Raw genomic sequence first — 22,496 nt, 5'->3', positions numbered from 1 at the left:
TGAGATGAGCTGGGATTTCATCAGGGCCTGTCGGGTCTTGTGCAGATGTGTCCAGCTGTGGTTCATTTAACAGAAGCTGGACTCAGGAGTATGCTGGCCCTCCTTCTCTAGCATAGCTTCTCTTCGCTGCCCTTGTTGCCTTAACTGTACCTTATGGACCCAGTAGTACTACCGCTAACCATGGTTGTGTGTGTGTTCTGTGCCATCAAGTCGCCTCTGACAACTGATATTTGAGTTGTATAGTGTGTGGGGTTCTTTTTAAATATAGAGATATACTTATCCAGATAACTTGGCTGATGTTCATGGGTGAAGAACAGGGTATCATGCAGAGCACAGAAGTTCTGCTTCTTGAACACTGGAGAAATTTTGATCATTGACTGATTTCATTCATACCCCATCTTTCTCCCCTATGGGAACTCAAAGCAGCTTACATAATTCTCCTCTCCTCTATTTTATCCTCACAACAACCCTATGTGTGTGACTGGCCTAAAGTCACCCAGCAAGCTTCCATGGCAGAGTAGGGATTTGAACCCGGCTCTCCCAGGTCCTTTCCCAACAACTATACCATGTTGGCTCCCCATTGCCTATTTTCTTATGAGAGGGACAGAACCAACGCCTTCTTTAAAAGTCAGAATTTAGGAAGACCAATATTGTGCCAGATGGAAGATTTTGGGAGGAACTTCACCTGTGCAGGCGGCAAGGAAGGCTCTTTAAACCATTCCTGGGAGGGAAGCTCCAGCGGCTCAACAGTTCCTTTATTACTTAATGACTACCCAGTCTAATAAACAAGGCCCACCTTCTTTGGAGCAGAGATTCCCAAATCATTAAAACAGTTATTCATACAATCCTCTCAAAGGTGATGGATTCATGGCCAAAGAGGGTTAATTTAATTGCTTTTTCAAAATTAGAATCACAGGTTAGGGAGAAAAGAGATGAACATCGGTGCGGCGCCCGTTAGGATCGTCTCTCCTCGTAAGGATGACAAGGGCAGGCCTCACACTCCAGAGATTTACACAGTGCCAATTCGTGCTTTCAACCTGCTACTGTTTGGAACCTAATGAACAATTTCATTTCATATCTAAAATCTTAGATATCTTTGTGAGAAATTAGTTATTGTCCAAGTGACCGGGAGCAACAGCTTTTATGCGTCCAGAGTTTCATCGTGTATCGAAGGCTTATAATTTAGAACATTTCTGCAGCAGGTCATTTGCGAGGTTACAGGAAGGTCTTTCTCTGCTCAGGTTCTAGGAAAAGGTTTAGGTGATAGTGAGAGCTTCACTAACGGAGGGGAAGGGTCAGCAAAAGCAAAGCTCATTCTCTCCTACAGAACCCAGGTACCTTGACAAAGGCAGTCGGCCATATTTTTAGAGAGCCGTGGTTCAGCAAAGTCTGCACTGTGCGATGCGGCCTCAGCTCTTGTTTGAAAGCTGCCGTCTGGAGGACGCAGGACAGCGGGGACGCCCCGTTATAGTCCAGGGCACTCACATCTGCTTGCCGTTGCAGCAGCAGCAGGACCAAGCGGTGATGAGCGTTTTTGCAGGCCTTGTGAAGCGGGCTCTTCATGTCTCCGTCCACAGAATTCACTTCTGCTCCATCTGTAAGCAGTAGTTGACACACTCGCAAGTAGCTCTCTTGGCACTCCTTTCCCTTGGCCTCTCCGCAAGCGACGCTAAGGGCCGTCTCTTCCATACTGTTCTTCAGATCCACCGTAGCGCCGTTCCTCAGATACAGGTGGGCGTGCTCAGGAAGTCCGTGCTTAGCAGCGATGTGAAGCGGGGTTTCCTGGGAGTCTTCACTGGGCTGGTTGACCAAGGCACCAAAGGTCACCAAAGCCTTTGCACACCTTCAAAGTAGGGACACCATCGTTACATTGACAAGAAAGGGCCACGGACAAACATTAACCCACTAATGCCTTACGCCGCTTTGTGCCTGCTTCCATATGCTTTTCCTTCGCGATGTCGTGTAGTTTTGCACATAGTCCTGAAGACGGGATAAGAGGCAAAGGTGCGATTAAGGCACAATGGCAATTACAGTATTTTTTGTTGAGCAGATGTTTACCAAGTGCATCCCTTGAAATCAGGAAATGATTAGAAACAACAAGGACATTGCATAAGGTTAAAAGCTGAAATACATTTCAAAGCAACCTGAGCTTGAATAACACTTTGTATTGACTTATGCAATAGCTGCTTCATAAGCACAAAAAATCCCTTTTCTAACATCTGTACCCCCAGATGTTAAGCCTTCTCCAAACTAGGCAACTTACAAACATGTACCTGCTCAGTTTTTGTGTGTTCTGAATCAGGAGCTTGAGTTTGTGCAGATACTGAGATATTTCGGACTCAAAATGCTACAACAGTAATAAGAGGGTAAAGAGAAGCTGATGGAACCATTGAAGGACCCAACCTACAGCCATAGCCCTCTCCGAGGGCCCTGTGGATCCTGCCTTCGCTCACTGTCATCCAAAGCCCGCATAAGACTTAGGGAGCTCTGTGTGGGCACTTCTATGCTTTCTATACATGTGCCTGTGATGGAGGGCTTTGGGGACAGCTGTGAATTTCCTGCATTGTGCAGGGGGCTGGACTAGATGACCCTCGGGGGTACCTTCATGCCCTATGTTTCTATGAGAGTGTGATCAACAAGCAAGGAAATATTGGCAGCAGATGCATTCAAAAGAACAGAGCAAATAAAAAAGCTGGTAGTTTCTGACCCAGTTACATATTGTGTAGCTTGCCCAATCCATGCTGAACACGGTCTGCGGAGGTGCGACTCCATGAGTGGTCACATGACACTGGGGGGGGGGGTTGTTCTACTGTTCTCTTTGCTCATCCTCTGTCCAATGGTAATAATCCTGGATGACCTCTGGGAAAATGGGTACACTCAATGTTGAGCACTGGAGTCAAATCTCACCTCAGCCATGACACTTAACTGGTGACTATGGGCACTCGTTTATTTATTTACTGCATTTATAGCCCACCTTTCTTGCTGAGACTGAAGACGGGTCATAAAAGATAACAATTCAATCAGACAGCATAACGCATCCAGTAAACAATGCAATAGGACTAAGTGTTACCAAATTAGAAAACAAAGCAAACAGAAAACCTGACTAAGGCATGGCACAGAAAGTAGATTATAAAGTTCGAAGATAATGCAGTTAAAGCAAAGTGATATATACAATAGATGTTGCAATAGACTACAGACCTATTCTATTATAAAGGCATACTCCTGGGTTCCATTCTGCTACATTTCTAATCCCTTTATAAAAACGCCTTCCTGGACATTTCTGTTCTGCACGCTCTGCTGAATGAGTCCACAAGTTGGGGGGCGACACACATGCAAAAAATATAGGGTAAGAGTTTGCTGGTCTTGGCTAAAAAGATCACGGAGGATGCTTCTGCAGGCCAGAATCAGGCCTGACCCAGTCTCTCAGCTAAACATGCTATGCGCATCCTAGCACTGCAACATTTTAACATCCCTGGAGCACCATGCACCACTTATGCTTTGTTTCAGCATCGTTCCAGTTTTGTATCAGATTTCTACTTGCTTTCAAGTTTTCTGCTATCCAATATACCCCATTGCACTGTTTATTGGATGTCCCAGCAGGAGATCATATTGACTTACGCTGTGTTATCCACCCTGTGTCTCAGAGAGAAAGGTGGACGATAAATACCATAAACAAACACTCTGTGAATGTCTTACGTGGGCTTTTCTAGTGAGTTTGGAAACAGGGATGAAAACGAGTTATCATCCTTAACATGTGCATGGTTTTGTTTCACATCATATTGTCACGAGTGCGAGTCACGGGTAACATGCTGTGCATTGAGTAGAGGAGCCAGGCAGTCTAATGCTGCAGAACTATGGTGCTGGTGCAGAGGAAGATGAGAAACTTCCCCTCACATTGTCCTCTGGGTAACTGAAGAATTTCAGGAGCCTCCAACAGACCGGTAAGGAATTGTCCTTGGATGGTGCTGCCAGATCTATCAGACAGACACACTCCAAGTGCGTTGTGCTCTGCAAACTCCACCCAGCAATTCTTAGTGGAATGACAAATGCAGGGACCTCCAGGATCATTGTGCAACGTCCCATGACCTGGAGCTGGTGCTCAGCATCCCTACAGGGAGCCTCGGCTATAATTCCTTCCAGGATTTGGGTTCATCATGCCACTGCATCCAGAGTTAGGGCAGCAGGTCCATGCACAACAGCTCTGGCCGTTTTCCTGAAGCTTGGGCTAGAGACCCCTCATTCTCAAAACATTTATTTGGAAGTCATACTCCCTTCAATGCAGCTGATTGCCAAGTGAGTGTGCACAAGAGCTGACGCATTTTCTGATTCAACAAAAGCTGGCAAAAGCTTGGGACAATGAGACGGGGGACCTTTTCTGTCTTCGCAATCTTACTGTAACCGTTGCTGTTTAAAATACCTTCTGACAAACGTAAGAGGCTGAAAGAGAAAGCAGTCCACAGCAATGTTTTTAGTACAAGTAAATGAATGTGATGAGCAAGTCTAAATGAATCACAATGACTGCTGCTTTGCAAAGAGCTGTTGGCATTACAGCTGAGGAAATGGTTGACAGAGCCGCATCACAAGGTCAAACCCTTCAAAAGGTGGAGAGAGAGCTGCTGAATAAGGCTGGGCCAAGGGGCTGTGCTCTGCTGTATTGCCAGCAGGCACCTAGGCTGTTTCCGCAAGTCCTTGTAGGGACGGCCCACTCACGGGATTCTGGTGGCTTTCCCCCAGAAATCCAGACGTCTCCGTTTGCAAAACAGTTGCAGGCTGTTTGTTTTTCATTTTTTGGCACCTTTTCTGGGACAACGGGAAAGTGCGGTCCCAGAAAAGACACCAAAAAACAAAAAAACAAACAGCCTATAGTTGTTTTGCAAACGGAGATGTCTGGAGTCAAGGGGGAAAGCCGCCGGTGGTCCTTATAGGGCCATCCCTATAAGGATGTGCGGAAACAGCCCTGGCTTGGTATTGAGAGATGAGGGGAGCTGTTGGCTTCAGAAGTTTGCGGGCCATGTGAACATTTGCAGGAGTCACTTTCTAGAGAAGACAGCGACAACAACTGCTTTCCAGTAACAATTGCAGAAGCAGCAGGTGTGTCGTGCCCCCCTCCCCCCACACAGTGCAATATTCTCCGGGAATTACAAAGCTCTGTTCTGGCCATAGTTTTAAGACCACAGAACAAGTAAGTGTTCTTCCTTGCCGGAGACATGGAAGCAAAAAAGGGCAGAGCTATATACAATTACTTTCAGGGTAGCAGGGGCTTGCGCAAACAAACCTTGGCTGTAGGAGAAGGGATGTTTCCTTCTTTTCTTTCCAGCCTAGGCACTCCCCCTCCAACAGAATTTTCACTTAAAATGTCTAGATGCCTAGTGAATGGGCTGTTAGCAACGTGGATGCACCAAAACGTTTGCCAGCCTCTAGATCCTGAATAACGAACGATCGATGAGACAAAATAAAGCAGCTTGTCTACCTTGAACAGTTTTGTTTCATCCAGAAAGGCCTGGCTAGGTGTCTTTGTCCCTCAACCCAGCATCCTTCTCAACCAGCCAGCTCAGCAGACACACTGCGGTCCGCAGTCACCTTCTGAACCCCTTTCTGTGGAGCCACATAATTAACCGATAGGTGGTGACAAGAATGAAGGATAGAGGCCGAACGTGGCTGCCTGGGATGCCAAGCTCTCCGGAGGCTCCGCAGGGCACCTCCTGAGCAGCCAGGGGGCTCCCTTCGGCTTTATCCGAAGCAACCAGCCTCATTAAGTTAAAAATAGCCCAGGAGAAAACAGCCCAGGGTGGAAGGAATGCACTCACAGGGCTGCAAGGAAAAGGTGGGGATTGTTTACTGGAAAGGTTGACAGTTAAGAGCCTGGAAATCAGAATGCTTGGCTTTCAGGTGCTCATCTCCTCAGAACCAGAGCCGGGGGAAATGGATCGCTTTCCTCGGTGGAAAGGTCAGAGAGGAATCCTAGGCAGGGGTGGGCTGCTCCTTTTTTTTTTTACAAGGAAAGGTCCCCGGGGGAAGCAGGCGCAAGTGGCCCTCACAGCACTGGCAGCACCGCCGGGCCTCTTGGTGCTGCCATATCCTATACGAGCATCGCCAGCATTGCACACAGAAACTGCCTTATAAGACTAACCAACTTTACTGTAGCATAAGCTTTCAAGAACCACAGTTCTCTTCATCAGATATGCTACAGTAAAGTTGGTTAGTCTTAAAGGTGCTACTGGACTCTTTACTATTTTGCTACTACAGACTAACATGGTTAACTCCTCTGCATCACAAGAACAAGAGCTTGCCGGATCAGACCATCGTTCCATTCAGTCCATCCTCCATCTGAACGCAGTACCCAACCAGTTGCTCTGCAGGGCCAAATAGAGCACAGAGGCTGACAGCCAAGCTACAAGTGATGCTTTACACAGGTTGGACACTTTTCAGCTTCCCTCAAGTTTTGATGGGAAATGTAGGCATCCTGGTTTTACAGCTTGGCTCTCCATTACAGCTGCAAGACCAGGATGCCTACATTTCCCATCCAAACTTGAGGGAAGCTGACAAGTGTCCAATCTGTGTCTGTCGTCATTTGTAGCTTGGCTCTAAGCCTCTCCCCTGCTGCTGCCTTCTGGCACAGGTATTCAGAAGTTGGCTACCCTACCACAAATTCTGTGAGTCTTATAGGTGCTACTGGACTCTTGCTCTATTCTACTGCTCCAGATGGACTAACCTGGCTACCCATCTTGATCTCTCTCCTCCATGAATCTATTTAACCCCCTTTTAAAACTCATGGCCACCACTAACTCCCCTAGTAGTGAGTTCCACTGTGTAAGTACTCATTGCTTAAAGAAAGATGTCCTTTTGTTTCTCCTGAAGTCATTTCCCAACAATTTCAATGGGTGCTCCAAGTCCTAGTATTATGGGAGAAAAAAAACTCCCTCTGTCAAAGGCTGTTAAGAGATTTCGGGAAAGCAACAAGGTTGCTCTCCCTCCCGCCATCTCCTGGCTGCTAAGGTGACCGAGGGAATTTTAGTACCAAAGCCAGGCTGGAAATGTTCTAGCTCACAAGAGCCTCAGAACAACAGAAGTTTACTTTGCAGGCGAGTTCAGCCAACATTCCAGTCAGCAGGGTTGGTTCATGGACTGAAGCTATACATGGTGTGATTTTGAACATTTATGCATACATTCATGCATGCATACGTACTGTATTTCTTTTCAGTTCGCATAAATCACTATCCAAAAGACCAGGTTTATCACATGATAAGCAAATGTGTGGAACGGACTCAGCACAGAAACTGTAGACTGAACTTTGCTCTTGTGTATGCAGCAGCAAGCCAAGGAACCAACGTGCGTCCCTCTGGACAGAACGGCTCCGAGAAAATGGAGCCCTGGGAATTGAATGTACTCCTTTGGGATGCTATTGAGGCCTTGAATGTTCTCCATTCAAAACAAAGAAACAAACAACCCATTCCCAGTCACACAGAAAACTAGAGGTCAGGAAGAATGGTTCTAGCTTAGCTGTCCTCCTGGCAGGTTACTTTTCTGTCTGCAGGGATTTGTGGGGGGCGGGTGGGGTGCATCGAGGAACATTTACCAATGGGCTTAGGCTGAAACCAATGGGTTTAGACGAGAGTAACTCTTCTTAGGATTGCACTTAGGACTAAAATGAAAGACAAAGGCTTGCTACCTCACGAGCTGTTCTGAGAGGTAGGCTATGGATGACAGGGTGAGATCCTGTACCCCTTTTAAATGCAAAAACCTTACCTTTGAGGACGACAGACATTCAAAGTACAGTCCTAAACAGCGTTGCCGTCAGTCAGCTTAGAAGGGCATAACTGTTCTGAGGATCTATGTCCAGCATAATTAAATGCATTCTGTTTATTTTATATAAAATTTGCCCCCAGATACTATGCACATTCGCTGTGAAGTGGGTACCACTGAATTCAGGGAGGTTTATGCAACCAGATATTTTTTTTTAAGCAGAAAAGTATAACGTCACTTTGGCATAGGGGAGGGAGGATGAAAAAGTGGTACTGTACCATTCCTTGCTTTCTTTAAATAATTTAATCTGAGCATTTCAAACAGTACTTTAACAGCAACAACATCATTGGATTTATATACCTCCCTTCAGGACAACTTAACACCCATTCAGAGTGGTATACAAAGTATGTTATTATTATCCCCACAACAGTCACCCGGTGAGGTGGGTGGGGCTGAGAGAGCTCTGAGAGAGCTGTGACTGACCCAAAGTCACCCAGCTGGCTTCAAGTGGAGGAGCGGGGAATCAAACTGGCTCTCCAGATTAGAGTCCTGCCGCTGTTAACCACCACACCAAACTGGCTCTCATTGTCATTATCATTGTAGAATAAGCAGCATTCAAGCAAGGCATCTCCTGCCATGCGACAGCATCTCCCACGTTTTAAACAAGATAGCTTCCACATTTCTTTCCCAGTTATAACTGTCAAAGGAGAAGGGGCCACCTTTCTTTTCAATAGGTTTGGGGAGAAATAAGAGCTCTGACAGGGTTCTAGCAACCTCCAAAACTCATCCCTCATTCATCTTCAATATTCTGCAATGGGGATCAGATCTTTCGGGGGGGTGGGGGAATTCCTGCTCCGATTCCCCTAGTAACAACCTCCCTCAGTTCAAAATACTTGCATTCGCTACCACCTGCCCAAACCCAACAGGCTCTTAATTTTCCACCCAACTTTTATACTTCTGCTGCAGCTTCCCCCGTGTTTTGTGGAAGTGTGCCCTTTCTGAGTTCATCCTGACTCAGAGACCCCGTTTGGATCTTCTTCTTCTTCTTCTTCGCCCTATGGCACGGCCAAAGTGTAGAAACAAAGACCCTTTTCGCCCCCTCGATTCTAGCCTCTACAAAAGCCTGTGTGATTCTCCTTTTTTTAATCATTCCAGCTTTCACAAAAAGAGTGCAGTGAATTTGCAGTCTCTTCTTACCCCACCATGTTAATTATCACTACGATAAAGAGAAGGTCAAGGAGAGGAACTCTACTAAATAGGGCAAAGTTGGCATGCCCGACTCCTAAAGTGAAGGAGATAGAAATGAACTTTGCTGGAACTTTTTTTTTTAAACAAAATGTCTTCAAAAAGCTTCTAGATTAAAGCCCCTACATTCTTTTTTTTTTTCCGGGTTGAATTCTCATGGAGTCTGAAAGTTGAAATGGTTGGAAGGGAGCCCAGATAATTTTTTTTTATCCCAGTCACTGAGAGGCTCAAAGGTTTTAAGTGCTGCCCCCATGGTGAATTACAGACTCTATGGGAACACAGAAGAACATGACACATTGGTGTTCAGGCCATTGTCACAAAGAGAGAGCCAAATAAAATAGCTCTCTATGTAGGTCAACGACCTGCTCTTTATTGTCAGTAAAAAATTAAGGATGACCTCGAATCCATTATTTGAGGGGGGAAAAAACAGGGGAAAGTCATGTCCCCTAATCAAAGAGAAAATGTTTGTTACCCAAAGTTTGACCTCCTCACTATCTAGCTTTGGTGCAAGTCTTTGCTGCTGAAAAGCAGTGGTCAAATCCTCACAACCCATCTGAAATATCTGTTAATTTTTGATCCTTCAAGGTAGATGGCTTAGTTATAGTAGAGGTGTCCAGTCACGCTGCCATAGTTAAGGGACTGCCAGGATTTCCACTATAAAGCAACAGTATTCAAGGGCATAGACTTGGTTCAGCTCTTTCAACATTGCATCTATGCTTGCTATACCCACATTACAGCATGACAGAACAAATGCCACTCTCTTCCTCATTTGGATAAAACAGGATGTAAATCAAGGGAGATTTCTTCACAGTTTGACAGCCATAGAGATGGGCTTGGAATCATGCTTCCAAGGAAAAGGGAAGGGTCCTTCTTTTTCAAAGCCAAGAAACACGCATCAGATTTATTCCAGCACCCTTGGTGCACATGATGCACCAACGGCAGGTGATTTTGTTATCAGGAACATCCACACATCTCAGGACGCTGCCAGTCTGAGGAGACGATACTGACTTGGATGGACAATGGGTCTGATTGAGTATAAGGCAAGTTCGTGTGTTCGCCTGAAAGTTCTGACCCAAAGGAGAAGGGCTACGGGACCAAAATAGAATCAGTCATCAATAACAAGCATGCAGAATCCTGCGCTAGCCCGATTCCCTGAATGACACGAGCCGTGGAAGGATGAAACACTCCCTACTTACCCAAAAGAGTTCTGTCCAGTGCACAGGTGCAAAGGCGCTAGACCGTCGTCGCTCAGAAAATTGGGGTTGGCTTTGTGTTCCAACAGAAGCTCCACGCAGTCGGTGTGGCCCCCCTTGCAGGCTTCATGTAGCGCACTCTGCCCTCCTGGGGCCGCATTGGGGTCGGCCCGCCAGAATAGCAGGTGACGAAGACAGGCCGTATGTCCGTGGCTGGCGGAGATGCAGAGGGGATTGGTGAGTTCCCGCTTGTATTCCAGAGACCACAAGCCTGGAGCAGGCAGGAGTTGGATGCAAGGGGGGGGGGAGAAAGAGGTATGTAAAGAGTTGACACATGATACACATGAAGGGGCCTGATACTGAATCAGACCAGGGGTCCATCAAAAACAATATTGTCTGCACAGGCTGGCAGCAGCTCTCCAGGGTCTCAGGCAGAAATCTTTCACATCACCAATTAGCTGTTCTTTTTAACTGGATATGCTGGGGACTGAATCTGAGACATACTGCATGCTAAGCAGATGCTCTACCACTGCGCCACAGCCCTTGGCTGGCTTATGTGGAATCAGAAGGCATGTGGCTTGTCTTACAGCTCTGGGTTTATGTTTTCATTATTTCCATCATTACACTGACTAGTTCGTTCATTCGTTTGTTTGTTCGTTCAGGAATGAATCTTCAGACCTCTTCAGATCTGCTCGAAGTAGCTCACAACCAGGGCTTTTTTTCAGCTGGAACGTGGTGGAATGGAGTTCCGGCACCTCTTGAAAATGGTCACATGGCTTGTGGCCCCGCCCCCTGATCTCCAGACAGAGGGGAGTTTAGATTTCCCTCTGCGCTTCTCGGCGGTGCGGAGGACAATCTAAACTTGCCTCTGTCTGGAGATCGGGGGGGGGGCGGGGCCACCAGCCATGTGACCATTTTCTCCGAGGGCAACCCACTGAGTTCTACCACCTCTTTTCCCAGAAAAAAAGCCCTGCTCACAACTAAAATAATAAAATAAAACCAATCAAGACAATAAAGCATGTCCTTAAAGTAGTCTAATCAGTAGTAGGAAGGAAGGAATGATTTTATTGTGGTCAAAGACCAACTAAATTAAATAGCTAGTAGAATAAGTTAATAAACAAACAAACATGGCAAGAAAAACAACCCATGCCAATTAAAAGATCCAAGGCACAAAAGCGCACCAACAGTCTAAAATGACATTAATAAAACAGGCTAGGAGTAAACCATAGAACAATGTAAAAGAAGCCGATTAGTTAATAACTTGCATAAAGAGAAATGTTGTGGCCTGGTTCCTAAAAGAAAGTAAGGTAGGTACCAGGCAAGCCTCAAGAGGGAGGGCATTCCAAAGGTAAGGTGCCACCACTGAAAAGGACCTGAATGCAGTCACCACCTGTCCCCCCAGAAGGCAAGGATTGCAAAGAGGTTCTTAACAGGTAGGCTGGACAATAGAGGAGGAGCTGGTCCTTCGACGTATGCTTGGCTTTCCCCAAGCAGTTCAAACTGGTTCCTAGGCACCTTGATCTTTTGATAAGGCCTGCTTCTTAGCTTCAACAGTAGAACTGTTTTCTGACCATTCCCTGATAAAAAATTATGGTGTCGGTGAACCCTCCTCTAGGTAAAAATTTCATTGGAGGCCTGGGGTAAGCCCCACAAATGTGTGAAGCTCCAACCAAGTTTTCCATCTTTGCACTGATGGCTGTAGGGTTTCCATATCCCCTGAGGCTGAAAGCAGGGGATGGGGGGCATTGGGGGAGATGCTGGTAGGGCCTTATGTCATGTGCACAGTACACACATAATCCGGAATGCTTCTGTGTTGCACTGGGAAGCGATGGATAATGCTGGAGTCTGATTCAGTAAAAACTAGCCCAAAATTTAGTGACTTTTACTGAACTAGCCCCTGGCACAACCTGTCACTTCCGTGTTGTGCCAAGAGCCAATTCAGCGGAAATCAACGTGACACAGAAGTGCGCTCTGGAGTTTCCAGCCCTGTTCCCACACCTCCCCCACCCCACATTGGCCAGGTGAGAAGTGGTGGGGTATGGAGCTGGAAGTGAGGGAACCCTTGCCCCCAGTAGGGGCTGGTAAACCTGGAGATGCAGGGGTCATTTTGTAGAAAAAGAGCTGGAAGAACTCATTAGCATAAGTCATTAGCATATGTCACACCCCTTGACATCACCGGAAGTGTGTCATTAGCATAACTGATCTGCATATGACACACCCCCTGACATCATCTATCCTGGCTGTTTTGGACCCAATCCTGGCCATTCAGGGCCGAAATTGGGCCCAAAATGGCAAAAGGGGCTGAAAAGGGCCGAAAAGTGTCCACAATGGTCAGGATCAGGCTGCTGCTGAGTGGGAGAGTGATCCACCGCCCGTCAGAGGCTCGATCCGGGCCGTTTTGGCCCCAATCCAGGCCGAAACAGGCCCAAAATGGCCGAGTCAGGTGGGCCACCTGACATGTGACCTCTATGCAGAACTACTGGAACTGCGTTCCTGCGCATTCCCCCTCGAAATGAGCCCTGGCTGTGGGTTTATCCCTTTGTGAGTGTGGGAAAACTGAGCTGTCAAATTATGGCAAAATAAAAGCCGAGAAGAATTTCAATGCAATCCTAAAGACACTTTCCTGGGAATAGGCTCTACTGAATAGACGCGAGTAGCGTTCTGAGCAAACTTGCTCAGAATTGCTCTCTCCACGTATTTATGGAGGACATTTATTTATTTATCTATTCAAACCGTTTTTACCCCACCTTTCCTCATGCGACCTTTCCTTGTGCAACAAGGACTTCAGGACCTGCCCTTTAAAGAAGGCTGGGGGATATGATCGCTTTGTGCATTTGGACTTTATGTGTGAAGATCAAGAAAGCCAAATTCAATCAAGCCAAGATACCAGCAGACGTTTCTTGCCCCACCACTGACAATGTGTAGGAAAAAGGGCTGAGGAAAGGGGGGGAAATGACAGATGTAGCCATTCACAATGTATTGTGTGATTGCAAATGATCACTGGCACCTTATATTCAGCCATTTCAGATTATTCCAACACCTTCTTAAGCTCTCCATGTGCCACCAAGCGCCGTTGCTGATTGTGACAAGGGCACACGACACTTTTCTTCCCTAAAAGCTTCTTGGGGTTTGAAAAGCCTTCTTGAAGCTTGTTAACCAGTATAAGCCACAGTGGTTGTAGGAGCAACAATAAAAATATCCCCAGTGAATACAGATCAGTGGTCTGGATTTACCTTTGCAGAGATGCCTTCTTGAAATGAAGAAGAATCAAAATTATCCCTGTAACGAGCTGTGGACTTTACATCTCCCCAAAGCCCAGGCTGAGAAACATGGAAAAGACAGGATACTAACTGCTGTCCTGGATCCAATGCGAATGCATACCCAACTAGGGGCTGTGTGTGTGTGTGTGTGTGTGTGTGTGTGTGTGTGTGTGTGTGTGTGTGTGTACTATGTGCCATCAAGTCACTTCTGATTTATGGAAGCCCTGTGAATTAATGACCCTCAAAATATCCTGTCATTTATCTTGCAAAATGGAGGCTATGGCTTCTTTTATTGAGTCAAGCTGTCTCGTTTTGTGTCTGCCTCTTTTCCTGCTGCCTTCAACTTTTCCTAGCATTATTATCTTTTCTTCTCATGATATGATCAAAGTACGGAAGCCTCAGTTTCGTCATTTTAGCTTCTAGGGAGAATGCAGGCTTGATTTGATCTAGAACCCATTTATTTGTCTTTTTGGCTGTCCTTGGTATCCGCAAAACTCTCTTCTGCCACCACATTTCAAAGGGATCAACTTTTTTCCTGTCGGCCCTCTTCATTGCCCAACTTTCACAGCACCATGTAATATACTGTGTGTCTATGGGAAAGCATGCATTAGCCAGGCTTTTACTCGGTTAGAAGAGATAGAACAGACATGTTTATTCTCAGTTCCTGGTCAGAACGAGGATGGCAACCTGAGCAGGGCATTTTCCCATTGCGCAGGCTGTGTTGTATACAAATCACTTTGCTTCATGCTTCGTATTTTCTTTGTGTCCAGTATGAATTAGGCCCAAGTCAAACGTTCTCCAGGTTTACCTTTTAGTTAAAAATTAGTGATTTAGTAGGAGTGGATGAACCCCTCAGAACTCCCTAATCTTGCTTATTGATGGTTCTTCACAGTCAGTTCTTCCTTTACTTCAAGCATCTGAAATCCCCACCCATCTCATTTCACATCAAGTGATCCGAGCCAATCAGGGATCCTGTACTAGTGATCAGAACCAATCAGGGATCATGTACTAGTGATCAGAGCCAATCAGGGATCATGTACTAGTTACAGTCATCTGTTCTCGCTATTTTCTGAAACTAGGTGAAAGTAAACCCATTCTGAGTAAGGGCAGTGCTCCTTCTGCAAGTCAGGTGGGCCATCTCAGCCGGAGCTTTTCCAACGCCTGGGATTACAAAATGAAAACTTTCTCATCTGTACTAATATCATCTGCAAATATCGCCAGAAGAGGAGAGATGGTTTTGATTCTGATTAAGAGTTTCGTAAAATGTGGCTGATTGCATTTAGGCTCAGCTTTGATATTTTATTTTATTTATTTGCAATATTTGTATGCAATTATATAGCATAAGATATCCAATGAGCAGTGCTATGGGAACAGGAGTACAGAATTAGAAAACAACATGAACAGCAAAGTGCCTAAGGCAAGGTAGGCAGAAAGTGCAGGAAGTGGAATTACAAAGGTAGAAGACAATGCAGTAAAAGCAAGATTACATCTACAATAATCATTCCTGTAGATTACAATCCTGTTAATATACAGATCAAACGAAACTTAGGTATTCAAACTGCTTTGCAAGCAAGAACAATGTTAGTACAATACATTAGAGTTCAAGGAACATACCTAGGATACTGTTGTACCATGAGAACAGCAAAATATAATCAATTATAGTGATGCCAGGCCACAACCAGCAATTGCAGGGAGGAATTGGGGGTGGGGCCTGGTGTGCCAGTGTGCTAATGCCACTTCCAGTTTAAAAGGGACTGAATGACTTTAGACGATCTAGGATTTACAAAAAAACTCTATGGTTTTATCACAGAGTTTATGTGAATTTCTAGTGTGTCTCCATGACACTTCTAGCACATTCCTTCCCCTTTTCTCTAACTGGAGTATCAGCACTTGTCCGATACACCTTGCATTTTTATCTGTACCAGTCAGAACTGCTTACTTCCCCAGACTTTCTCCACCTTCTGGCAAGCCCACAAAACCCAACCTTTCTTTCCCATGATGCTCAGTCACTGTAACTGAGCTCTGCCACATCCACTTGCATATGTGCCTGCTCTCTCACTTGCTCCTATCTGTGTGCCTGGGTTGGGCTCGTGACATGCTGATGAGACCTAGCCTCAAGCCAGGTGTTTATCTCTCTTTGAATTTATTGACGGGAATTGCTGCCAGATTTTCTGCTTGCTCCCCCACCCTCCTTTTCTGCCCAGCAACCTTCCTTGAATCTCCAGTCCTTCACCTAGTGTGCATGACTGAGGACCAATAAGCAAACTTAAAGCCAACAACTGAATCAGTGGGAGTAATAATGTTCCATCCAGTGAGCCAAGAGGCTTCAAACAGTTGGAAGAATGACAGTAATGCGGAAGAAGAAATGTGTTGTCCTGAATTCCTTCTCAAAACCATCTGAAATGAGCTCAGGTTTCAGGTAAGGGAAAATGGGGAGAGAAGGGAGGTGGCAAGACCAGAGCACTGAAGAATATAAGGGAAAGTAGGTGAGACGGCAATTTATTAGTGCCTTTTATACTAAAATGGGAGACTCCTGAATTGTACCTGCTTGCAAATCATTCCCTCCATCCTAGAAATCAGTCCCTTCTACATATTAGGTAGACACGGGTTCCTGGCTGTGTAGTGGGGTTGTGTGTGGAAGCACTCTGCACAAGCCCAGAGGGCTGAGATGGGATTCTCCCTGCCTCAGATTTATTTAGATCCTCTTATGAACCTAATTTCTTTATTGCTAGTGGGGCTCAAGATTGCATTAATGCCTCCTTCTTGTTATGCACTGAGAGGTTCTGTGGTTTAAACCGGCCTGTGCATCATGCTCCTTTAGTCCTTTAGCGCTAATGGCTGGTTTTGGAGGAGGTAAAGAGAGGAGCTTGACAGTGGTTATTTACTGAATGAATGAAATTCTGCCCTCAAGTCATAGTTGACTTATGGCGCCCCCTGGTGGGTTTTTCACAGCAAGAGACTAACAGAGGTGGTTTGCCATTGCCTGCCTCTGCAACCCTGGTCTTCGTTGGAGGTCTCCCATCCAATTACTAATCAAGGCTGACCCTGATTTACTGGCCAGGTTTATTTATTGATTTTATTTATGTTATTTATAGTCTGCCTTTCTCACTGAGACTCACGGCAGATTACACAGTGTGAGGCAACACAATCAATGGCTGGGATATTCGATGAACAATACAATAGGGTATAGATTGCAGAACTTAGAAAACAAGCATAAATCTAAATACAGAGATTAAACTTCCCTGGAACAAAACATAATTCATTTGGCATGACATATTAAAAGATGGGGAAATTACCACGTAGGATACCTACATCGAGAGACTATACCCAGCAGTATAGTCTACAGTCCCTATCCTTTTACCTAAGCATCACTTTGAGCCATTTCTTACAGCACAGCCTTATTATCTGAATAAGAAAACCCTCCTGAAAAAAATCAGTTCTGTGGACAGTCAAGAGAGCGGGAGCTTTCCTGACCTCTTTAGGCAGGCCATTCAGTAAAGAGGAGGCCACAGCAGGGAATGCACATGTATAGGAAGCTGTTGATTTAGCCCATTTTAGGGGGGCATCTGCAGAAGGCCCTGTTCAGATGAGCGAAGCTGCCATGGAGGAACATCGGGAGAGACGTGGTCCTGCAGCTATGAAGTATGTGAGAGCCAAAACCTTAAACTGAGCCTGGGGTAGCCAATGGAGTGACTGCAGAATGGGGATAGTATCCACACTCTGCGTAGCTCCTGATAATAATTGAGCTGCGGCGTTCTGCACCAGCTGGAGTCTCCGAGTTGACTCTGAGGGGAGACCTATGTAGAGTGCATTACAGTAGTCCAGTCCTGATGTCACTGTGGTGTGAATCCAGGTGGCCAGATTGGCCGTGTCAAGGTAAGGGGCCATCTCCCTGGCTAGTCTGAGTTGAGAGGAGGCCTTTTATGCAGCTGCATTTCCTTGCTTCTCTAGCAGCAGCGCTGGATCCAGTATAACCCCTAGGCTCTTAACCAAGTCTGCTAGTGTCAATTGCACCCCATCAAAGGTGGAAAGCACAATGTCCTTCAAGATATTTGCCTTTCCAACCAGCATCACTTCTGTCTTGTCTGCATTCAGTTTCGTTTTGTTCGCTTTCAGCCATTTGACCACAGCTGTCAAGCAGCAACTCAGTGCCTCTATGTATCACCCAGGAATGCGGATAGAGAGATATAGAGCTGGATGTCATCCGCATATTGAAGACATCCAATCCCATAGCTATGAATAATTTCTCCTAAAGGCTTTACATGGAGGGTGAATAACATGGGGGATAAGATTGTGCCCTGCGGAACCCCACAAGATAGTTCCCACACTGAAGATAGCTGGTCAGCAATAGCAACCTTTTGACTCCATTCTATGAGGAATGATTTAAATCAGTCCAAGGCACATCCCTTGACACCTTCTTCTGCCTCCAAATACCTCAACAAGATGGTGTGATATGCAGTATCAAAGGCTGCAGATAGATCCAGGAGGAGCAATAAGGAAGCGTGGCCTTTGTCTGTATTCAGATGGAGGTAATCCACTAAAGCCACCAGAGCTGTCTCTGTCCCATAACCTGGCCTGAACCCAAATTGTAAAAGGTACATGAATTATCCAAGAACACCTGGAGTTGGTCAGCTACTGCCAGGGGCGGCGCAAGGGTTTGCAGTGCTCACGGCCGGCTGGCTGCGCGCCCTCCCCGCACACGCTTGCGCGCGTGTGCTCCAGCCTGCGTGATGACATCACACATGACGTCATCATGGAGCGTGCGTGTCGCTGCCGGCCCAATTGCTGTGGCGGGCGGCCTCCGAGCTCTCCCACTCGGTTGCCTGCACCGCCGCAGATGCCTGCCTGCGGCAGCTGTGCCCAGCCAGGGACTTGTGCTGGCGGCGGCGGCGGCTCGGGGCGGGAAGGATAGGAGGCTGCTGCTTTGTGGCATGCACTCCCACCCCCGCGCCTCCTCTGGCGCTCCCTCCGGCACCCCACGCCTGAGGCCACCGCCTACCTGGCCTCAATGGGCACGCCGGCCCTGGCTACTACTCTCTCAATAACTTTGCCCAGGGCTTTTTTTCTGGGAAAAGAGGTGGTGGAACTCAGTGGTGGAACTCAGGACCGCACAGTGCTGTCACTTTGGGTCAGCTGGAACAAGGGGGTTGTTTTTTAAAGTTTAAATTGCCCTCGGTGAAAATGGTCACATACCCGGTGGCCCCGCCCCCTGATCTCCAGACAGAGGAGAGTTTAGATTGCCCTCCGCACAGCGGTGTGGAGGGCAATCTAAACTCCTCTCTGTCTGGAGATCAGGGGGCGGGGCCACTGGCCATGTGACCATTTTCAAGAGGTGCCAGAACTCTGTTCCACCACGTTCCCGCTGAAAAAAAAAGCCCTGACTTTGCCCAGAAAACAGAAGATCCCCTCTTTGAGTGGCTGAGGGAAGGTGCCATGAGTTAGTGATTGATTTATGCTAGACATCAAGGACTCATTTATGTGGCTCAGGGAAACTTGTGGAGATTTTAGGGTGGTGCCAAGTGAGGGTGGAGTTTAGGGAGGGAATAGAGTGAAGATGCGATGCCATAGAGTCCACCCTCCAAAGCTGCCATTTCCTCATGGAAATTGCTTTCTGTAATCTGGATAGTAGTTACAATTCTGGGGGAAATTTCAAAGCCTACCTTAAAGTTGGTAACACACTATTTATTGGAGGGTAAAAAGCATTCCGCACATGCTCAAAGGCACATATTCTATCACACATGCAAGCTGCAGAAAGGTAATTCACAACTAATGACCAAAATAGAGTCAAGACTGAGTGAAACCAGGCGTTTGCTTTTCTGTTCCTGCCCTCTCCCATGGCTCTGAGGCAAATGTCCCACAGCCAAACGAAGGAGACAATCCTCAAACAGTATACATTTCACCCCAATTTTCTCACTTTTTATGATGGACATTAAAGAATAGCAAACAAGAAAAAAACCAAAAGGGCTGGGGAGAAAAGATCCTAAAATAGAACAGGGAAATTATTTTAAGGAATGAGTTAACTCTTCCCAGCAGGCTTCCAGCTTCTTCTCCCCCATTCCTTCTCGGGAATGCTTGCCCATTTCCCCATATCTCCACAATGAAAAAAGCTAGAGACTTTAAAAATGAAAGCTGAGAATTCAGAAGGTGAGCATGACATATTTTTTCTTAGGAGGCACTGTTCAATGTGCACTCTGAAGCTACGAGGGTGGGGGGACAGTCAAAAGAGGGGACCGAGGAAAACGGAACTTTCCTCTCTTCCTCTGAATCAATCCATAAGTTACATGGACCTTCTGAGTGTGCGCAGAGTGGATTTTCGTCATCAGCTTGTTAATGAAGCGTGAAAACTTACTTTTTAGGACATTCCAAGGGTTTTCTGCCATGAACTTTCTGAAGGAAACTGGAAGAGCTTAAAGTGGGTATGGCCTGTTCTCGTTACACAAGAGCTCCACAAAACGACAACACTCTTTTCTTCAGAGCTCCCCTCACATTTCTTGCGCGAAAACTGTTTTGGTCTTACGATTTATGCTGGTCACTTGCAGTGAAATCCTAAGCAGAGTTACTCCAGTGACTGGAGTAACTCTGTTTAGGATTTCACTGTTGGTCATTTTATAGCATTTTATAGCAATTTCCCCCAACTTCTCGCAATATGACACTCCTTATGATACAGACTCTTTTTGGGGGGCCAAATCTGCCTGGGTTGTGGCGTTGGTCTGTCTCCTGTTTTCTCTCTGCACAGGGGCAAACTTTTCATCTACTTGTGGGTACCAGGAAGAGTCACACTCACAGCCCTCTAGCTCGGGAGCCTGTCTTGTAGGACTGGAGTTCTGCCCTGCAAGCCCCTCGCCCTTCAAGATAGCACCATCAGAAGAGCTTTCTTGCTGACTTCACAGCAACGTCCCTGAAACTGGACAACCTCACAGTATCAAATTACAAGGGGAATTTCTCTTGTAACTCTTATAATGGGTGGCTGATTTTCACCAAACCAAGAAGAGCATGAGCTGCGGAATATGCCTGAATTTTGACATTACTTAAATAATAAAAAGGACATGTTTTCCCTACATAAAAATGGCTGATACGTTTGCCAGAGTGGCAAACTAAACAGAATGTTTAAAAATGCTGTAACTTGGCCATTTTATAACAAATGTTCCTGAAATGTTGCGACATGACACCCTTAGAGAAGTAGATTTTCTATGCCACATTTCATAGTGATGGCATGGTGAAATGCTGCAAATTATATTGTGCTTAATTTATGATCTAGTTTACATACATCGCATTGGCAGGACTGGCCTGGAATGCAAGGGGAAATCTAGGGCAGAGCGTCAGCAAACTGGAGATTTGGGGGGCAGCACTTGGGAAGGGTAGAGTTTAAGGAGAATATGTCACTTCCAGGTGATGCTCTAGGCTGCTTCCCATAACTTCTATGATCTTTACAATAGAAACTAGGGGAAATTCCTAGAGCATCATTAAGTGAAGACCATTTTTTTCTCCTGCACCTCAATTCCTCAGAAGTGGAAAATTGGGGCTGGGAGTGAGTAAATTCCCACCCTGAACAATGGGAGGCCTAGGAGAAAGCCGTGAGTCATGGAGAACAGATATAATGGCAACATCACTCCAAAGTCAAGAGAGGCCATTTGAACCTGCCTGTTTGCAAGGGATGGAGGAGCCACACTAGAGGAACACCAACCCCACTGCTAAGTGTCAGTGAAGCAATCCCTTCTCTTGTGAGCCCAACATGGATGCCAGGAGAGATATAGGAAGGATGGAGGGGATGAGTATAAACAGGGGTCATGTCATAGAAAAAGAGCTGGAGGAACGCATTAGCATAGTTCATTAGCATATGCCACGCCCCTTGCCATCACTGGAAGTGTGTCATTAGCAGAACTGATTTGCATGTGCCACACCCCCTGACATCACCTATCCTGGCTGTTTTGGACCCAATCCTGACCATTCATGGCGGAAATTGGGCCCCAAATGGCAAAATGGGGCTGAAAATGGCCCCAAAGGGGCCCAAAATGGTCAAGTTCGGGCCACTGCTGAACAGGAGAGTGATCCACCACCCGTCAGAGGCCTGATGCGGGCCTTTTCGGCCCCAATCTAGGACGAAACGGGCCCAAAATGGCCAAGAGTCAGGTGGGCGGGGCCACCTGACATGTGACCTCTTTGGGGAACTGCTGGAACTGCGTTCCTGCGCGTTCCGCCTTGAAATGAGCCCTGAGTATAAAGCAGGATTTAATGAACAGCATCTATGGCCTTCTCAGTTAAGTCAACCAGTTGGCCCCTCAAGAGAGTTAGACAAGACAAGGAATTTGTGTGCACAGCAAAGAACAAAAGATCTGGACTGAGGTTTGTTAAAACAGAACACTTAAAAGAAAAAAGCCTTACTCTCTTCAACTGGGATTAGTCAATTCCTGTTTAAATCAGAGAGCGGCCCTTGAAATCCCGCCTACCTGACAATCCAAACGCAGCGTGGCTTTTGACTTGCCATTCCAGCTCGTTTTTACTGATCTCAAAGATCATGTTGACGTCTTCATAGTACTCATCCGTCAGGGCTTTGAGCTTCTTTAGATCTCCTCTGACCAGCAATTTATAGTATTTCTCCACAGGGGCGTGAGGCTTCACCCAGCGCTCAGGACCCATTTTTTCAAAGATCTGCAACTTCTCGAAAGCAGATTCTGGCAGCCCTTCCATTGTGTGGATCCACAGCTAATTTTAATCCCGACGCCTCTCGTACGGTTTTATAGCATGCATTATTTGGATTGTCCTGATTGCACCGTCCAATTATATTCTCGTTAGGGCTCTGACCTTGCTTATTTTTAAATCCGGAAATTGTTACTTGATATAATTGAAGTCACGTGGGCCACTGGCTACAGCATCAAGCACTTTACTCCAGTTTGATTACGTGTAGGAGTATATATAGACTGACAATTCACGTGATTGTCTCGAGCTGGAATTTCTGCAAGAAGCTGTTTTAAATTCCAAGAAGCGGCTTGCCAAGGAAACATACACATTTCTAGTCTACACTAAACCCTTGCTATAATTTTAATCTATTCAATGC

General features: G+C 46.2%; 1 protein-coding gene across 1 annotated transcript in view; it reads right to left on the bottom strand.

Annotated features, from left to right (window-relative positions):
- The window catches only part of ASB18 (ankyrin repeat and SOCS box containing 18), a 32,342-nt gene extending 10,213 nt beyond the window's left edge, over positions 1-22,129 (bottom strand). The window contains exons 1-3 of the mRNA XM_054992802.1: positions 21,889-22,129; positions 10,185-10,452; positions 1,339-1,843 (exon numbers count right to left, since the gene is read on the bottom strand). Of these exons, the coding sequence (XP_054848777.1) occupies positions 1,339-1,843; positions 10,185-10,452; positions 21,889-22,129 (1,014 nt within the window). The remainder of the gene's footprint in view (positions 1-1,338; positions 1,844-10,184; positions 10,453-21,888) is intronic.
- Positions 22,130-22,496: the final 367 nt, after the last annotated feature.

This window comes from Eublepharis macularius, chromosome 1 (assembly GCF_028583425.1).
Source record: "Eublepharis macularius isolate TG4126 chromosome 1, MPM_Emac_v1.0, whole genome shotgun sequence".
Taxonomy (NCBI): Eukaryota; Metazoa; Chordata; class Lepidosauria; order Squamata; family Eublepharidae; genus Eublepharis; species Eublepharis macularius.
This window is presented reverse-complemented; position numbering and strand designations above follow the sequence as displayed.